Genomic DNA, 19,440 nt, shown 5'->3' with positions numbered 1-19,440 from the left:
CCGCTGGCAACAAAAGTGAGTACACCCCTAAGTGAAAATGTCCAAATTGGGTCCAATTAGCCATTTTCCCCTCCCAGTGTCATGTGACTCGTTAGTGTTACAAAGTCTCAGTTGTGAATGGGGAGCAGGTGTGTTAAATTTGGTGTTATCGCTCTCACACTCTCATACTGGTCACTAGAAGTTCAACATGGCACCTCATGGCAAAGAACTCTCTGAGGATCTTAAAAAAGGAATTGTTGCTCTACATAAAGATGACCTAGGCTATAAGAAGATTGCCAAGACTCAAACTGAGTTGCAGCATGGTGGCCAAGACCATACAGCAGTGTAACAGGACAGGTTCCACTCAGAACAGGTTTTGCCATGGTCAACCAAAGAAGTTGAGTGCACGTGCTCAGCATCATATCCAGAAGTTGTCTTTGGGAAATAGATGTATGGGTGCTGCCAGCATTGCTGCAGAGGTTGAAGGGGTGGGGGGTCAGCCTGTCAGTGCTCAGACCATACGCCACACACTGCATCAAATTGGTCTGCATGGCTGTCGTCCCAGAAGGAAGTCTCTTCTATAGATGATGCACAAGAAAGCCCGCAAACAGTTTGCTGAAGCCAAGCAGACTAAGGACATGGATTACTGGAACCATGTCCTGTGACAATATAATAAGATAAACGTATTTGGTTCAGATAGTGTCAAGCGTTTGTGGCGGCAACCAGGTGAGGAGTACAAAGACAAGTGTGTCTTGCCTACAGTCAAGCATGGTGGTGGGAGTGTCATGGTCTGGGGCTGCATGAGTGCTGCCGGCACTGGGGAGCTACAGTTCATTGAGGGAACCATGAATGCCAACATGTACTGTGACATACTGAAGCAGAGCATGATCCCCTCCCTTCGGAGACTGGGCCGCAGGGCAGTATTCCAACATAACGACTCCAAACACACTTCCAAGATGACCTCTGCCTTGCTAAAGAAGCTGAGGGTAAAGGTGATGGAATGGCCAAGCATGTCTCCAGACCTAAACCCTATTGAGCATCTGTGGGGCATCCCCAAATGGAAGGTGGATGAGTGCAAGGTCTCTAACATCCATCAGCTCCGTGATGTCGTCATGGAGGAGTGGAAGAGGACTCCAGTGGCAACCTGTGAAGCTCTGGCGAACTCAATGCCCAAGAGGGTTAAGGCAGTGCTGGAAAATAATGGTGACCACACAAAATATTGACACTTTGGACCCAATTTGGACATTTTCACTTAGGGGTGTACTCACATTTGTTGCCAGCGGTTTAGACATTAATATGTGTTGAGTTATTTTGAGGGGACAGCAAATTTACACTGTTATACAAGCTGTACACTCACTACTTTACATTTTAGCAAAGTCTAATTTCTTTAGAGTTGTCACATGAAAAGGTATAAGAAAATATTTACAAAAATGTCAGGGGTGTACTCACTTTTGTGAGATACTGTATAATTCAAAAGCCCTAACAACGGTCAATCCAGAGAATCTGAGGAGCAACATAGGCATACATTAAACTGATAGTAATTTTTAAGCCTTTCCTATTCTATCCACATCTAGGCTTTTTAGCTATAAATACCCTTTAATGCTAACTTATCAATTACTTTTTATTTTCAACAGGGCTTCCAAAGGCAGCTATTATCACTCACAACCGCGTTCTTTTGGCTACTGGCTTTTTTGAAATCTGCCATATCAGACCCAGAGATATAGTCTATATTACCCTTCCACTGTACCACAGCTCGGCTATGCTGATAGGAGTCCATGGATGCATCTCAAAAGGTAATATTTTCGGTTTTACTGCTTAAAGGGATGGTTCATCTGTATGCTGGGATTAAGATCGAAAAGGTGCATTCTCACTACTGTTTGCTGGAAATATTCTGTTCACTGAACATTTATCACAGCCAAGCACTGGAGAAAAATGTTATTGTGTGTCTCAGCATTTGCGTGTTCTTGGCTATGGAAGGCAGATCTCTTGCTGTCCGTTCTATGTGAGAGATCTGCCTTTACTATGGCCGATACTACGATCCACTTTATTAATGACAATGGATTATTTATAGGCAGTGGGTTGTTTCCCTGATTATTATTATTATTATTTAAGGTACTTATATAGCGCTGTCAATTTACGCAGCGCTTTACATTGTACATTCATATCAGTCCCTACCCTCAAGGAGCTTACAATCTAAGGTCCCTAACTCACATTCATATACTAGGGCCAATATAGACAGAAGCCAATTAACCTACCAGCATGTCTTTGTAGTGTGGGAGGAAACCGGAGTACCCGGAGGAAACCCACACAGGCATAGGGAGAACATGCAAACTCCAGGCAGGTAGTGTCGTGGTTGGGATTCGAACCAGCGACCCTTTTTACTGCTAGGTGAGAGTGCTACCCACTAAAAAAATTTTTTTTTTGGGTGTTCTCTGTTCACACACATATGTAAATCATGGGTGAAGGTTGTTTCACTGGCATGGTTTTTATTGAAAAATCAGTGATTTACGTTTATATAATTCACTGTTTTGTCAGTGTTATTTGGTGAGTAATAACCCTGATTGCTTGAGTCAAAAAACACTAGGTTATATACTAAAGCTGGAGAGTGCAAAATCTGGTGCAACTCTGCATAGAAACCAGTCAGCTTCCAGGTTTTAGGCTCCATTCACACCTATGCATTTTTAGTGCTTTTTGCATTTTTGCAGATTTGCTTTACAGAACATGTTCCATAGGAAAGCATGTTAAATGGACTGCAGTGCAAATCTGCAAAATGCAAAAAGTACTAAAAATGCATAGGTGTAAATCAAGCCTAAGGCCGGGTTCACACTGGTACGACACGACTGTTGTACAACTGTCATCCTACTTTTGCCCTGCAACATTGGTCCTACTTCTATGCGACTTGAATGAACAGGATAAGAATTTGCTCCGACTTTGAGATAGGCTGACTTGTCCTTTGACCAATCAAAACAATCCCAGTGTGACATAAATTCCTTTTACTGCTGCTGTAATCACCATGTCGGATGTAATAAGTCAGATGGTTAGGACGAGGATACGACTTTGATTCGACTTCAATGATATTCAATGGGCTGGAGTAGGATCAAAGTCAGACCAAAGTAGTGCAGGAACCTTTTTCAAAGTCGGACCGACTTGTGTCGGACCAGTTAAGATGGCTCTCATAGGGAACCATTAATTTATACAGGTCATATGACATGTGCTCCCAATGTCGGAGCGTTTGTCGTACCAGTGTGAACCCAGCCTAATTGCCAAAGCTTAATTGAACAAGCTGAAGTTAGAAGCTGATTGGCTACCATGCACAGCTGCACCAGATTCCGAGTACTCCAGTTTTAGTAAATCTCCCCCTAAGCCTCGGTTCACACTGGGACGACTTGTCAGGCGACCTAGGTCGCCTGACAAGTAGCGTCCCGTTCAGTACAATGGAACCGTTCTAATCGGAGCGACGCAAGTCGCTCCGACTTAGAAAAAGGTTCCTGTACGACTTTGGGGGCGACTTGGGGCGACTTGCATAGACTTCTATACAGAAGTCATTTTGCAAGTCGCCCCGGCAGTCGTGTGCAGGTCGCCTCGGTGAGGTGACCTGCAAGTCGTGCCGCCTCTGGTGTGAACCGAGGCTAACTGTTTTATTCAAAGAACATTTAATGAACCAGTTCAATTTTTATGCCACTTTCCTTTTGCTACTGAGAGATTGTTCTCATGAGCAGTGCAATGATTATAGCGAATAGTTAATTTCCTCAGTAGTGAAGAGATTTACCCTCCCCTTTATTTCTACTTTTGCAGCTAAATTAGGGTAATACCTACCTACTTAAAAAAATATTTTACAATTCATGCTTACCATTTTAGATGCTCTTTTCTGATAACTCCTACCCTGCAAAATCCTACTCCTATCCTGCAAAACCCCAGTACATACGATGAGATTATCCAACGAATGATCGTCTGTTTTTTTTTTTTTTTTGCATGCTAGTCTCTTTATTGAAAATGAATAGGTTACTAAAGTATGAAAATTCTGTAATGGGAAAATTCCCCCAGAGGGGTTTTTTAGCAGTGAGGTAAATGAGGAATAAGTAAGAAAAATATAAAAAATTAAAAGTTATTGGCATACAATGTTTCCATGATAGTTAAAATATGAGCTCTAGAGGGGGTATACCCAAAAGTGCAAATGTTGCAAACACAGAAATGTACATAACATTACATGATAAAAATGTCTAATGTATGACAAACTGACGCGTTTCGACCCGTTTTGTTGCGGTCTTCTTCAGAGGATAGGTTTGCCTCAAAGAAATTGCATTTAGCATATCAGATTGGAAAATGCATGACTGCACAGAATGACCATCTCACATAGTTACCAAAAAAAGTACGAAAATTCTTGTACAACAGAATAAATCATCGGAAGTGATGTACAGGCATAGCCCACTTTTAAGTACACAATGGGACCAGAGCATCTATGTAAAACGAAAATGTACTTAAAGTGAAACAATACCTTTTTTCACTTCTCAATGCATGTACTGCATTGCAATAGTCATTTACAGGCATAACTAATTACCTAGGCAAGCTGGCTGAGACCAAAATCGCATAAAAAGGGAGCAGTGCCATGTTAAGCTGACAAAGATTTCCCATAGACGCCAATGTTAAAAACCGAGAGTAGTGCCATGTCAAGCTGACCAAGATTTTCCATAGACGCCAATGTGTCCGTACTCGCGAGTGTGCATAAAGTGAGGGTACGTAAAGCGGGGTATGCCTGTAATGTATTTGTATTGTATTTTCGGACAAAAACTGTACTGATTAAACAATTGCGTGAGAACATTTTTGGTGTTTGTCCCTTTGGATAATTTCAGATGAAAGCTGTGTACTAATGACTAGATTATCGTACGATTGATTTGAAAGCGATATTTTTTTGTACGATATTCTGATTGTGTGTACTAGGCTTTAGATCTCTTTGTTTATGAGGGGCTGGGCAGCTGTGTTTTCCATAGATAACACTGTAATGTGCTGGTAGATCTCAGTATCAACTGTAAACTAGATTTGAACACTGTCCTAACAAAGTGTTAAAGGTTTAAAAGTTGGCCTCCTGCATTGTATGTTAATGGGTGGAAGCACAACCTGCCCTAGGATAGACTCAAGCCTCGTACACACAATCGGATTGTTGGCCAACAAAACCGTGGACTTTTGTCCGAAGGGCATTGGCCCAAACTTGTCTTGCATACAAACGGCAAGGAATTGACGGCCAACAAATTAGAACATAGTGACATACTACATTGTTTTTCAGCTCTTTAGCACCACCCCTTGGGCTCCTTCTGCTAATTTCGTGTTAGTAGAAGTTTGGTGAGTGTTGATTTGCGCTTTTCATTTCGCACCTTTCATTTTGCGCTTTTCATTTTGCGCTTTTCATTTCGCACTTTTCAGTTAGTTTCTGAACGGTCGTTTGTCAACCAGCCATGTTGCGGAATCGGAGGAGATAGCGTGTTATTTATTATTGGCCTTGGAGTTATTGCTTTGACATTATTTTTTTGGTTGAATAATGATTTGATTTGGTATATTTTCTATATTTTTGGATGCATAGAATGCACTTTTTGGTTAAGTTCTTTTGGCAGATAGCATGTCTAATTTTATTTGTTTTCTTTTTTTAATGCACAATAAAAAAAATTGTGGAGAATAATACTTGGCTATGTGTTTTACTTCAAATGACAGTTTGGGAGTAGGCAGTTACATTTTAAAAAAATACAATGTAAAATTGTCAAGGGACACCAACATAATTGTATCTTTGATCTTAAAAACTACGGGATAATGGTGTTGTGGTAACTTGCCCAAATAAAAAAAAAAAAAGCATAATAATATTATTCTTGATATCACTAGAAAAAAAAAAGCCTTTGAAAACTTGTTTGCAATAACTCCATCAGTATCACCAGCAAAGCAGCTTCATTATTATCCCATTAAAGAAGAAGAGAATTGTGCGCTGCATTTGGAGATTTCATAATTTGCCGCGTCACGAATGTTAATTCTCCATTACGAACGCTAGTTTACAAGACTGACCGCTTCTGGCTCGTCCTTGCTTCCGAGCATGCGTGTTTGTACTTCGGACTTTTGTCCGACAGACTTGTGTACACACGCTTGGAAAATCCGACAACAGAAAATTTTAAAACCTGCCATCCAACATTTGTCCGCGGAACTGTAATCACACATTTCCCATCGGAAAATCCGATCGTGTGTACGAGGCTTCAGTCTGACATTGTTCAGAAATCATTGCAGTCAGCCATGGGGTCTTCTTTCTCTTTTAATAAAAAGCATACTGGTTCCAAGATAGTTAGGCCGACCATACACAGTTCGAATCACAGCCGGTTCAGCAGGAACCAGCCGAGATTTGAACCATTATTGGGCAGGCTGAATGTACCAAGTTTATTGATCGATCAACTTGGGTAGAACCAGCCTGCCAAATTCTCTTCTGCAACTATCACTAGCAGCTGCTATAGCCGCTAGCGATAATCACGATAATCACTTTCTTCTCGTGGTGGGGATGGCTTCCCCCGCCGGGAGAAGACATTGGCCCAGGAGGAGGGATTTCCGCATCAACACAGGTTGCAGGAAAGAAATGATCTCCGTGTATGGCCAGCCTTATTCAGTAGCTTTTCACTTTGATGCCTCAGACATTATGAGGCACATAGGTGAAGGAATGGTTTCTTCCATCAAAGTCTTGTGACAGATAAACTATATATATAGTAATAATAATTAATTGTTTCTTGTAATGTGTTCTTGTTCTTTCATATGTATTTCCTCTCATTGCTCTCAGGTTGCACTCTAGTGTTACGGAAGAAGTTTTCTGCCAGCCAGTTTTGGGATGATTGCAGGAAGTATAATGTGACTGTTATCCAATATATTGGAGAAGTGCTGCGCTACTTATGCAATGTTCCTAAGGTACCTGTTGTTGTGGTGTACTGTAGAAATGTAAAGCATATGTGAAATATTAGGATTTTAGCCAGCAAAAGTGCTAAACATGTTTCAGAGGTCTATCTAATAATGTGTATGGCAGAAAAAAATGTTTCACCATCCAGGTGTCAACTGGAATGTTGATAGATCAATACGTGGAAGTTCAGCTAGGATGGTAGAGATCTGTGCTTTTGCATGGCCATACAAAAATCAATCTGTTTGTGGTTAAAGTGGATGTAAACCCGAAAAAAAATTTTTTTTTTCTTTTGATATACTGTAGAGTATAAGATTTCCTATAATTTGAGCCCAGTCTTGACACACAGAGTTAATCCATCTCTGAGCAATCCTCTTTTATTGTTCAGTGAGAACAATCTTGACAAACTGGGAAAAACTTTGTCAAATCCTCCCCCTTGCTGTGAGTGACAGGTGATTTACATATCTCGTGCACTAGCCTAAGACATGCATTATTTTTTAATTCCCTCCCACTCCTTTCTTCAGCAGCTCTGCAAGGATTGTTCCACACCTCAGCATGATTTGGCATGCTGAAGTCATGTGGTTACTTTCCTGTCTTTTCACTGGATGTTAGAGATCATAGCAGAAGTTCAGTGTAAGAAATACACAGGAGAAAATGCATATTGACAAGGGGAGTGTAGAGGTGGGCGGGGAGTCTACTGACATCACAAATCCACCCACCAAGCTCCAGACAACAGACCCACCCACAGAATCTGCAGTTTTTCGTGTCTAATAACAGACAGAGGGGAGACATTTGACAGGTAAAGATAAATGCAGGAGGCATGTATATCCTTATAGATAACCCCTATGGCAGTAGTTTAGAAAGGATGGCATTGGGTTTACATCCACTTTAAGTCTGAGTAAGTACATAGTTAGGATATATTCCAATTTTGGAGTGCCTCCAAAGGAATTAAAAAACACCACACTCTTTATATACTGTTGTATACTATCCAAATGCAAGTAAGTGCCAATTGGCTAACTAAGGCTTTTAAGGTGTTTACATCTACTCAAGGCTCCAAACCAGAACATATTATTTATTTATTGATACATTTTATTTAAAATATGAATTCATAGCCATAAAATCACAAAAATAGCAATTGCTTCTCCACATTGGGGAGACTACCACCTAAATAGGCAACACGCATACACACGATCGGACTTTCCGACAACAATACCGTGGATTTGTTTCCGAAGGATGTTGGCTCAAACTTGTCTTGCATACACACGGTCACACAAATGTTGGGCCAAAATTCCAAACGTGAGAACGCGGTGACGTACAAACACATACGACGAGCCGAGAAAAAGGAAGTTCAATAGCCAGTGCGGCTCCTTCTGCTTGATTCCGAGCATGCATGAACTTTTGTGACGGATTTGTGTACACACAATCGGAATTTCTGACAACAAGTGAAGTTGTCGGAAAATTTGAGAACCTGCTCTCAAACATTCCAACAGCAAATGTTCGATGGAGCATACACACGGTCGGACTTTCCAACAACAAGCTCACATCAAAACATTTGTGGGCGGAAATTCCGACAGCAAATGTTCGATGGAGCATACACACGGTCGGACTTTCCAACAACAAGCTCACATCGAACATTTCCCGTCGGAAAGTCCGACCGTGTGTATGCGGCATTACTCTGTAGAAAATAGGTTTAGTTTTAGTGCAGGGGTTTCACATTTTAGTGTATTTAGGTTTTGTGCTGCCCCAGGCCTGACTAAACTCGTGCACCCCCTAATTTAAATATGACCCACCCTTTCCTGTCAAGGCCACACCCCTTGCTGTTTAAGACTGATATTTTCGAGTGGGGACACTAGTTCTGAGGGCCTGGGGGGGGGGGGCAATGGATACCCTTAATTTGCATAGATTTCCTCTCACTTCCTGTTCTATCCAAAATGAGAAAAAAGTGTTGCCTATAGTTCTACTTTAAGCACACATTTCTGATAATTTTATGGAGAGGACTAAGAAGATATAACCATAAAGCAGCAGAAAGCGGCGCCCCCCCCCCCCCCCACACACACACACACACAGTTGCGGAAAATGCCGGCTGCCCGCATACCGGAAGCAGTGCGGCCGCTTTATGGGGGGGCGATAGACTAATTTACCTCTCAGCTCAGTCCACCCCATAAAACTGGCGCTACACTAACAGTGTAGCGCAAGTCGGCGGGGACTCCTTCCGTGCTGCCCCCCTGCAAAGTGCTGCCCTAGGCCTCGGCCTTGTCGACCTAGGCCAGGATACAGCGTTGGTGTCACAATGCTTAAATATTCACAGCAGTCTCCTTTCTCAATGTGTGTCACATATCAAGCTTCTTCAGGAGAGCAAGGAAAAGGAAAATTCACAACCCGGGCAGTAATTTATACTTAGAGTGTAATAATTTACTTACAGTTACTTGGGTAACCTGATGGTTCTGGTTGATGACTACAAAGATCTATAAGAGGTATGGTAGCAAGTCAGTGATGTCTACAAGAATCATTAACAAGAGAAATCAAGACAGATAATAACCCAAAGCTTGATATTGCACATTTGCTTTCCTAATCTGTTTTCCTAAACTTCCCTTACGTTGTTCCTCAGACAGATGATGATGCATCCCATAACGTGAGGATGGCCCTTGGCAACGGTCTACGGACTGATATCTGGAGTGAGTTTCTGAGGAGGTTTGGAGATATTCACATGTATGAATTTTATGCAGCTACTGAAGGAAATATATTATTTATCAACTACACCAACACAGTTGGCGCAGTAGGCAGAGAAAACTTCTTACTCAAGGTAAATAAAAAATATATTCATTGATGAAGTAGGCCGTAAATGTTTTTGGAAGATCATTGGCATCAGTGGCATTAGGCATATAAAGAGAGACCACCCTAGTAAGGGTAGAAAACAAGGCAGCAGGGGGTTTTGACAGTGGCAGATTACAATAGGGACAGAACAAGTGGGTGACCAGAGCTCCACACTCCACAAAAGCCTGTAGGGATGCAAAAAGAAGTTCTGTACTTCATTGCTCTTCATAATAAGTCAATTTCAGCTTTGCAAGTATGTCTAGACTTTATTTTAGAAGCTGAACATCAGTGGCAGCTTATGCATCCTTCTCTGTAAATGGTTTCCTTTAAAGCAGAACAAAAATTGTAATGTAAAATGTTCTGCCATGAAATCGCTTCCTCCGCCTGCTAAAATTGTTTTGCTAATTGCACACTGATAGCTACGCATGAGCAGCTCAGTGTAAAATCCTGGCATCTGTAAGGCCCCTTTCACATGGGCCGACCGTTCAGGTTCGCCTGTCAGTTTTTTAGGTGGACCTGAACGGACGCTCCATGCAGATCTATGGAGCGACGGATGTCAGCGGTGACATGTCCGCATCAGCGGTAAAGCGCCGCTTATGTAAGCAGCGCTTTACCGTTGGTAAAAAAAAAAACGCCCCCCCGCTAGCGGCCGAGAAAGGGTTAAAAACCACCGCAAAGCGTCTCTGTATAGCGATATAGCCGCACTGTCCAATTGATTTCAATGGGCAGGAGCGGTATACACTCCGCTCCTTCACCGCTCCGAAGATGCTGCTAGCAGGACTTTAGCGCACCGCTCCAGTGTGAAAGCCCCAGGGCTTTCACACTGGAGAGACAGCACTTTCTAGTCGGTTTGTAGGCGCTATTATTAGCGCAATAGCGCCTGCAAACCGCTCCAGTGTGAAAGGGCCCTTAGGGATGTGGACAGCAACTCCTTTTCCATAGATCTATGGCACAACCATAATATACAGGGGAACATTAGATTCATCAACCAAGAGGATAATGTAAATTGTACCCTGTAGGTTAACAAACACTTTAATGAAAGCATACTTTGGATGTGTAGTTTAAATAGCTTTTCTCCCTGTAGTTCAGCATATCAAACTCCAATAAAACAGTGGGCTGGATTGAGTATAAAATATGACACATCTTGGTAATTAATTATCATCATAGTAATCATTGCAACTTTCAACACCGTGTCCTAGAAAAAGGGGTCATAATGCAGTTGCTGGAATACTGCAGGGGTGCCGATGCTCATGACCGCCGGCCACGCGAGATCGCGAGCACGAGAGGCAGAACAGGGACATGTGTGTGTGTGTGTAAACATACAAATCCCTGTTCTGTGAGGAGAGGAGATGCAGATTGTGAGTTCCTAATAGCTAGGAAACACGATCTGTCATCTCCTATAGTCAGTCCCCTTCCCCTGTCAGTTAAAGCGACGCAGTGCCGTATCGCAAAAAATGTACTGGTCAATGAGCAGCCAAATCTTCCGGGGCTGAAGTGGTTAAAGCAATTTTTACATAGTTATATTAGTCCAGCTTGGACCAATGTAAGTATGCATGTGCCATACCTGGCCATTCTCTTTGAAGAAGCTGGAAATCACTGAAGTAAACCCCACTATGCCAGTGATCTCCATTAGATTTTGGGTCCCATGCTCAGTAACTTCCCTGCTGCTTACTGAGCACAGGAGGTTGCCCACTCAGCACAGGGCGATTAAAATAACACCTTGCATTTTCTCAGTGAATGCAAAGTGTTCTGGGATTTGGCAAAGTGGAAATTGTGGTGCTGTCACCTCACTTTTCCACCTCATCCAATCAGAGAATGTTTTGCATTCATTGAGAAAGTGCAAAGTGTTCCATGAATGGCACTCGTGCCAAACAAGCGACCTCCTATGTTCACAATGCAGCAGGCCAGCCATTTAGCACATGACCCAGAAGCGAGTGGAGATCATTGTAGTAGCAGTGCCTACTTCAGTGGTTTCCAGCTTCCACAGGGATCCCAAAGGTACGGTACATACCAGTGGTCTCCAAATTTCGCCCCGGGAGCCAGATGCGGCCTTTTGCTTGCCTTTAACCGGCCCATGAAGCTCGTTTCCTCCCACTGATACAAGACACTATTCCTCCCACTGACACAACAATGGGGCATTATTTCTCATATTGACACCGACGATGGGGCACTATTTCTCCCACTGACACCAAAGATGGGGCACTATTCCTCCCCTAGTTACATATAGTTACATAGTAGGTGAGGTTGAAAAAAGACACAAGTCCATCCCATGTGTGTGATTATATGTCAGTATTACATTTTGTATCCCTGTATGTTGCGGTTGTTTAGGTGCTTATCTAATAGTTTCTTGAAAAAAATCAATGGCCCCTGCTGAGACCACCGCCTGTGGAAGGGAATTCCACATCCTTGCTGCTCTTACAGTAAAGAACCCTCTACGTAGTTTAAGGTTAAACCTCTTTTCTTCTAATTTTAATGAGTGGCCACGAGTCTTGTTAAACTCCCTTCTGCAAAAAAGTTTTATACCTATTGTGGGGTCACCAGTATGGTATTTGTATATTGAAATCATATCACCTCTCAAGAGTCTCTTCTCCAGAGAGAATAAGTTCAGTGCTCGCAACCTTTCCTCATAACTAATATCCTCCAGACCCTTTATTAGCTTTGTTGCCCTTCTTTGTACTCGCTCCATTTCCAGTACATCCTTCCTGAGGACTGGTGCCCAGAACTGGACAGCATACTCTAGATGCGGCCGGACCAGAGTCTTGTAGAGCGGGAGAATTATCGTTTTATCTCTGGAGTTGATCCCCTTTTTAATGCATGCCAATATTCTGTTTGCTTTGTTAGCAGCAACATTGCATGCCATTGCTGAGCCTATCATCTACTAGGAACCCCAGGTCCTTTTCTATCCTACATTCCCCCAGAGGTTCTCCCCCCAGTGTATAGATTGCATTCATATTTTTGCCACCCAAATGCATTATTTTACATTTTTCTACATTGAACCTCATTTGCCATGTAGTTGCCCACCCCATTAATTTGTTCAGATCTTTTTGCAAGGTTTCCACATCCTGCGGAGAAGTTATTGCCCTGCTTAGCTTAGTATCGTCTGCAAATACAGAGATTGAACTGTTTACCCCATCCTCCAGGTCGTTTATGAACAAATTATGGTAAATAGGATTGGTCCCAGCACAGAACCCTGGGGGACCCCACTACCCACCCCTGATCATTCCGAGTACTCCCCATTTATCACCACCCTCTGAACTCGCCCTTGTAGCCAGTTTTCAATCCATGTATTCGCCCTATGGTCCATGCCAACGAACCTTATTTTGTACAGTAAACATTTACGGGGAACTGTGTCAAATGCTTTTGCAAAATCCAGATACACCACGTCTATGGGTCTTCCTTTATCTAGATGGCAACTCACCTCCTCATAGAAGGTTAATAGATTGGTTTTGCAAGAATGATTCTTCATGAATCCATGCTGATTACTGCTAATGATACCGTTCTCATTACTAAAATCTTGTATAATAGTCCCTTATCATCCCCTCCAAGAGTTTACATACTATTGATGTTAGGCTAACTGGTCTGTAATTCCCAGGGATGTATTTTTGGCCCTTCTTAAATATTGGTGCTACATTGGCTTTTATCCAAACAGCTGGTACCATTCCAGTCAGTAGACTGTCAGTAAAAATTAGGAACAATGGTCTGGCAATTACTTGACTGAGTTGCCTAAGTACCCTCGGGTGCAAGCCATCTGGTCCCGGTGATTTATTAATGTTAAGTTTCTCAAGTCTAATTTTAATTCTGTCCTCTGTTAACCATGGAGGTGCTTCCTGTGATGTGTCATGAGGATAAACACTGCAGTTTTGGTTACTGAAGCCCCCCGATTCCCTCGTGAAGACTGAGGAGAAGAATAAATTCAATACTTTCGCCATCTCCCCATCCTTTGTAACCAGATGTCCTTCCTCATTCTTTATGGGGCCAATATGGTCTGTCCTCCTTTTTTACTGTTTACATACTTAAAGAATTTCTTGGGATTTTTTTTACTCTCCTCCGCTATGTGTCTTTCATGTTCTATCTTAGCCGTCCTTATTGCACCCTTACATTTTTTGTTGCATTCTTTATAAAGTCTGAATGCTGATGATGATCCCTCAACCTTGTATTTTTTTGAAGGCCTTCTCCTTTGCTTTTATATGCATTTTTACATTGGGGTTAAGCCATCCAGGACTTTTGTTCGCTCTTTTAAATTTATTACCTAATGGGATGCATTGGCTAATGCCCTTATGTAATATGCTCTTAAAGCAAACCCATCTCTCCTCCGTGTTTTTTGTTCCTAAGATTTTATCCTAATTTATGCCTTCTAGCAAGGCTCGTAGTTTAGGGAAGTTGGCTCTTTTGAAATTCAGTGTCTTTGTGTTCCCCTTATATTTCATATTTGTGTGATTTATACTGAAGCCAATTGACCTATAATCGCTGTTACCTAAATTGCCCCGTATTTCCACATCCGTGATCACGTCTGTATTGTTGGTAATCAGTAGATCCAGTAACGCTTTATTTATAGTTGGTGCATCTACCATCTCACCCATGAAATTGTCCTGCAAGACATTAAGGAACTGGCGAGCCTTAAATGAATGCGCAGTTCCCTCCGCCCAGTCTATGTCTGGATAGTTAAAATCCCTGATTATGATAACACTTCCCATCCTTGCTGCTAATCCAAATTGTGATAGGAGATCTGTCTCCCCTTCCTCCCTCAGGTTAGGGGGCCTATAGCATACTCCCAATATTATTTTCCCCTTAGCTTCATCCCTTTGGAGCTCTACCCATAAGGATTCCACCTCCTCCCTAGCTCCCTTAGTGATGTCATCTTTCACATTCACCTGTACATTATTCTTGATATATAAGCATACCCCCCCCCCTTTTTTACCCTCTCAATCCTTGCGATAAAGGGTATACCCTTGAATGTTTGCCAGCCAATTATGAGAGCTGTTGAACCAGGTCTCTGAAATTCCCACAAAATCTAAATCCTCCTCGTACAACAGTATCTCTAGTTCACCCATCTTGTCCACCGGGCTCCTGGCATTGTTGAACGTGTCATGTAGTTTAGACCGGTCTCATATTATCCTCTTATTTGGTGTTCCGAGATTGCAACTAGAACTTGCTACTATACTTACCTTAGGTTTATGTGCTTTGGTCAACCTACTACTAATGCCCCCAATACTACCCTCTGGAATATGTTCCGTGCTGATTATCTCTACCTCTGGACTCGCCCCCTCCATCGCCTAGTTTAAAAACCCCTCTAACCTTTTGGCCATCTTCATTCCCAGCTGATCTGCACCCTCCTCATTTAGGTGCAGTCCGTCCCTTCTATAGTACCGGTTATCGGTTGAGAAGTCGGCCCAGTCCTCTAGGAACCCAAACCCCTCCTTATTACACCAGTTCTTCAGCCACTTGTTTACTTCCCTAATCTCCCTCTGCCATTCTGGTGTGGCTCGGGGGATGTACTGGGGGAGGAATTATTTGCATTGCTTACTCCTACTGATGCCAGGAAAATTTCTACTCCCAATAGCCACAGTCCAGCCCCCAAAATTCTGAAGGACAGTAAACTGGCCCTTTGTTTAATAAAAGTGTGTAGACCCCTGGTATATACAATACAAAACTACATACATTAGGTCCAAGCTGGACCAATGTAACTATGGAAAAATTGCTATACCTAAACTTTAGCCTCAATTCTATCCCCTTTTACTATTTTGTCTAGTAAAACACTCTATTACTTCTTTTTCAGTCCTGCTATCCAGTCTTGCAGCAGCTTTTCCTTCTCATTCTTACAGCATCATTTTTCCTCCAACACATAGGCAGGTTTCCCATTGCTCCCTTAGGCTTCATTCATTAGGCTCTCAGCCTTATGAAACTTGAGGAGCCATCGGTTTATTTTTTTGGAGTAGCGCTGAGCTGCATGTATGTAGCCTATATAAGTGAATGGAGATATGGGGGCTGTACGGACTCACCCCCAAATTTGACAGGTACACAGGGACAGGTGCACGGCCCCAAGTGCAGACACCTGTACTTTTTGTTTACTGGAGCTAAAAGCACTTTTTCCCTCACTGGGTGTAATCTTCAGAGTAAGTCTAAATCTACTTATCTTTTGTAGTAAGATTAGGGCATCACAGTGGCTTAGAGCAGCCTTTCTCAAACTTTTTTTCTTACTCCAAAGGAACCCTTGCAATAATTTTCAAGTCTAAAGGAACCCTAAATTTAGTCCATTTGTGGTATTTGGGAAAATGCCCCTTACATTAGTGGTGGTCAGTGGGAACAATGCCCCTTACATTAGTGGGGGTCAGTGGGAACAGTGGTGGTCAGTGGAAACAATGCCCCTTACATTGGCAGGGCCATCTTTCAGGCAGGACAAAAGGGGCAGCTGCCCTGGGCCCTGTCATTGTTGTGGGGCCCAAATCAGCTGCCTTATACTTGCCAACTATCCCAGTTTAAATTCCCTCATCCCTTGAGGTTTTAATCTTGTGCTGTGTCCTGATATCTCAGTGTGAAGTTTTGTTACTAATGCTGCCCAGCTCTGCCCTATTGTTGTGTACAGATGACTCACCTGCAGACCTTGTGTTTACATGTAAATACCGGCATTGATATGTAAATAGCAGCTGCATTTATATGTAAATGAGGAGGGACGGGCAGCATTCATATGTAAATAGAGGCGGTATTCATATGTATATCATACTCCCCTGAGATCGTATCTACCATCATCTATGCTGAATGCTGCAATAAAGGGAGGGGCTTGAAAGTCCTGCCTACAACTTTGGTCAGAGGCGTAGCTTAAAGCTTTTGGGACCCGATGCAAAAGTTGACCTGCCCCCCCCCCCCCCCCACTATCACCCACTACTTCCACTGTGTGTGCAGATATACCCACCGCACGCCAAGATACCAAAAGTGGCTTAAGAGTTTAGAGTTCCCAGAGTTCTTCCTTACATCAGAGGACAGGGACCGCCCCTGGAGAATCAGAGGACAGGGATCGCTCCTGGAGAATCAGAGGACAGGGATTGTCCCTGGCAGGTCATTTGGCGGAGCTCCTTCCCCATTCCAGCACTGTAAACAGCTCCCCCCACAATACACAGGGCTGATATCACATTCCTTTACACACAGTCTATCAGCCTTCACAGGGTGTATCTGGCTTTTATGTTGCCGTTCTGACCTGTGAAATCCCTTGGTCAGAACGGCAGTGTAGTTGCAGTAGGCAGTTACACTCTATGCAGATCATGGCTGACTTTGGGGGGGGGGGGGCGCAATTTAGATCTGGGGAGGGGCAAAGCCATGTGACACGAAATCTGGAGCCTGCAGCCCCTCAGGAGGTGTTAAGGGTTTGTTTTAGCAATTTATGTAGGTTTCTCGGTCAGTGTTGGCAGGTGTTGGGGGAAGGTACTGGAGCATGGCTGTGGGGCCCTAGGGCAGATCAGAGCTGGCCTTTGTGGAGGATATGATAATATGACAGGGAGGCTGCAGGGGCCCCCTAGAGCAGGGTTGCGATTGTGACCCCTGCAACCTCTTACGCTACACCCATGACTGTGGTCATTAAGCCTAACATCAGCCTGTTCTGCAAAGGTAAGCAAATCAGTGGGGGGGGGGGGGGGGTGCAGAAGTAGGGAGAGAAGGAATTACAGTTTGGGTTGCACAGATGAGCAAGGAGGGAATGTATGGAGGTTGTAGTAATATGACTGAACAGAAGTGACTCCATCTTTATATAAGTTAATAAGATTAACTTGGGTTAATCTGCTAGTTAGTTTGTTCTGTATTCTCAGACTGTGAAAGACTGTAACAGTTTTTGCAAGGCACACATATAAGAAAATATAGCTTACAGCAGCATCTTTGCTCTGTACCTTTCTATATAAAGCTTCTGTGGTGTAGAGCGGTCTGGGACATTTTCCTGTGTAAAGGGGAACACCAAAGGCATGACTATGAGTCATGGAAGCAGATGGCATGGTTACTATAGTTGCTGTGTCAGCCATGTTTAAGGGGTTGGGCATTTGAGTATTAATGATATGTAATGATATGAAATGTACACCCCTGTATTAAATCACTCCCATTTTCCATGCAATGATTGGTTAATGATAATGTATGTAAATTGTATTCCCGCTCAGAATTAAATCAGATAGCTTTGAACATTTAGACTCTGCATCATCTCTTTTTGTGTTCAGTTAGGAATGTATCTCCTCAGTACTTAGAGGGTCTTGTGAGTGTGGTAATTGCCGTGATTATACCTAGCTGGTCTTGTCAGGTATACGGAAATACCGTTTGAGGTAAGGAAGGTGGGTGCAAAGATGAGCAGAGGAGGCAGGTAGAGTTAAAGGGGTGTGGGATTGGAGTGGAGAGGATAGGGGAGGTTTGGGGTGCAGAGGTTAGCATGGGTTTTAAGATGCAAAGGTGGATTGACAGGGTGGGTAAAGATGTAGGTCACGTGTAGGGCAGCCCATTCATTTCAATGGGCTGCTCTATGCACTACAAATGTGGAAGAAAGTCCCAAACCATTTTTCAAAGTTACACGGTGCCAAGGCACATGTCAGCAGATGCGTGTATCAGCTAAAGGGCAGCACATTTCTGTGGTGTCAGGAAAGCGATTTTGCATGCGTTCCCAACACACACAAATGTGAACGCAGGCTAAATGTCTCAGTTACATTGGTGGTCAATGTAAATCTTCTCATTACATTGGGGCTTGGTGTAGAATCCTTTCATTCACACTAGTGGCCAGTGTGAATGTCCCCCTTACATTGGTGGTCAGTGTAAGTCCCTCTTTACATTGGTGGTTACTGTGAATGCTTCTATTAAATTAGTGGTCAGTGTAAACCCCTATTACAGTGGTGGTCAGTGCAAGTCCCTCTTTACATTGGTGGTTACTGTGAATGCTTCTATTAAATTAGCGGTCAGTTTTGAAACTCGTTCTTTATATAGGTAGTCGGTAAAATAAAAAATCAGCATTGCCATTGATCACACCCCACCCTCCCCTCCCCCAGCACTGCCACTGATCCCGGGAGTCCTAGGATCCTAGGAGTTTTCTGTCTGTTAATAGGTCCTCTCACCTCCCCAGCCATGGTGTGCAGGCAGTGAGGAGATGCAACCAATCAGTAAGCAGTAATGATGTGCAGTAACCTCTAGCAACAAATCAGTGAATGGTATTGATGTATAGTAATCTCTAGCAACCAATCAACAAGCAGAAATCATGTGCTGTAACCTCTAGCAACTAATCAGTAAGCGGTGATGATACACTCTAACCTCTTGCAAGCAATCGCAATTGTTGCCTGATCTGATTCAGAAAACATATTTTGAGTCTAGCTACTACTATTTATTGTATGTCTCAGAGCAGGTGGAGAACAAAACTGCATGGAGGGGGCCCAAGAATTTTTTTGCCCAGGGTCCAATCAATATTAAAGATGACCCTGTACATTGGTGGTGGTCAGTGGGAAGAGTGCCCCTTACATTGGTGGTGGTCAGTGGGAAGAATGCCCCTTACATTGGTGGTGGTCAGTGGGAAGAATGCCCCTTACATTGGTGGTGGTCAGTGGGAAGAATGCCCCTTACATTGGTGGTGGTCAGTGGGAAGAATGCCCCTTACATTGGTGGTGGTCACTGGGAAGAATGCCCCTTACATTGGTGGTGGTCAGTGGGAAGAATGCCCCTTACATTGGTGGTGGTCAGTGGGAAGAATGCCCCTTACATTGGTGGTGGTCAGTGGGAAGAATGCCGCT

General features: G+C 43.2%; 1 protein-coding gene across 1 annotated transcript in view; it reads left to right on the top strand.

Moving 5' to 3' along the window:
* SLC27A2 (solute carrier family 27 member 2) overlaps positions 1–19,440 on the top strand; it is a 79,714-nt gene that overhangs the window by 42,871 nt on the left and 17,403 nt on the right. Inside the window, exons 3-5 of the mRNA XM_073618596.1 lie at positions 1,614–1,772; positions 6,779–6,903; positions 9,498–9,692. Coding sequence (XP_073474697.1) covers positions 1,614–1,772; positions 6,779–6,903; positions 9,498–9,692 — 479 coding nt within the window. The remainder of the gene's footprint in view (positions 1–1,613; positions 1,773–6,778; positions 6,904–9,497; positions 9,693–19,440) is intronic.

The sequence above is a fragment of the Aquarana catesbeiana genome, linkage group LG03 (genome assembly GCF_042186555.1).
Source record: "Aquarana catesbeiana isolate 2022-GZ linkage group LG03, ASM4218655v1, whole genome shotgun sequence".
NCBI lineage: Eukaryota > Metazoa > Chordata > Amphibia > Anura > Ranidae > Aquarana > Aquarana catesbeiana.
This window is presented reverse-complemented; position numbering and strand designations above follow the sequence as displayed.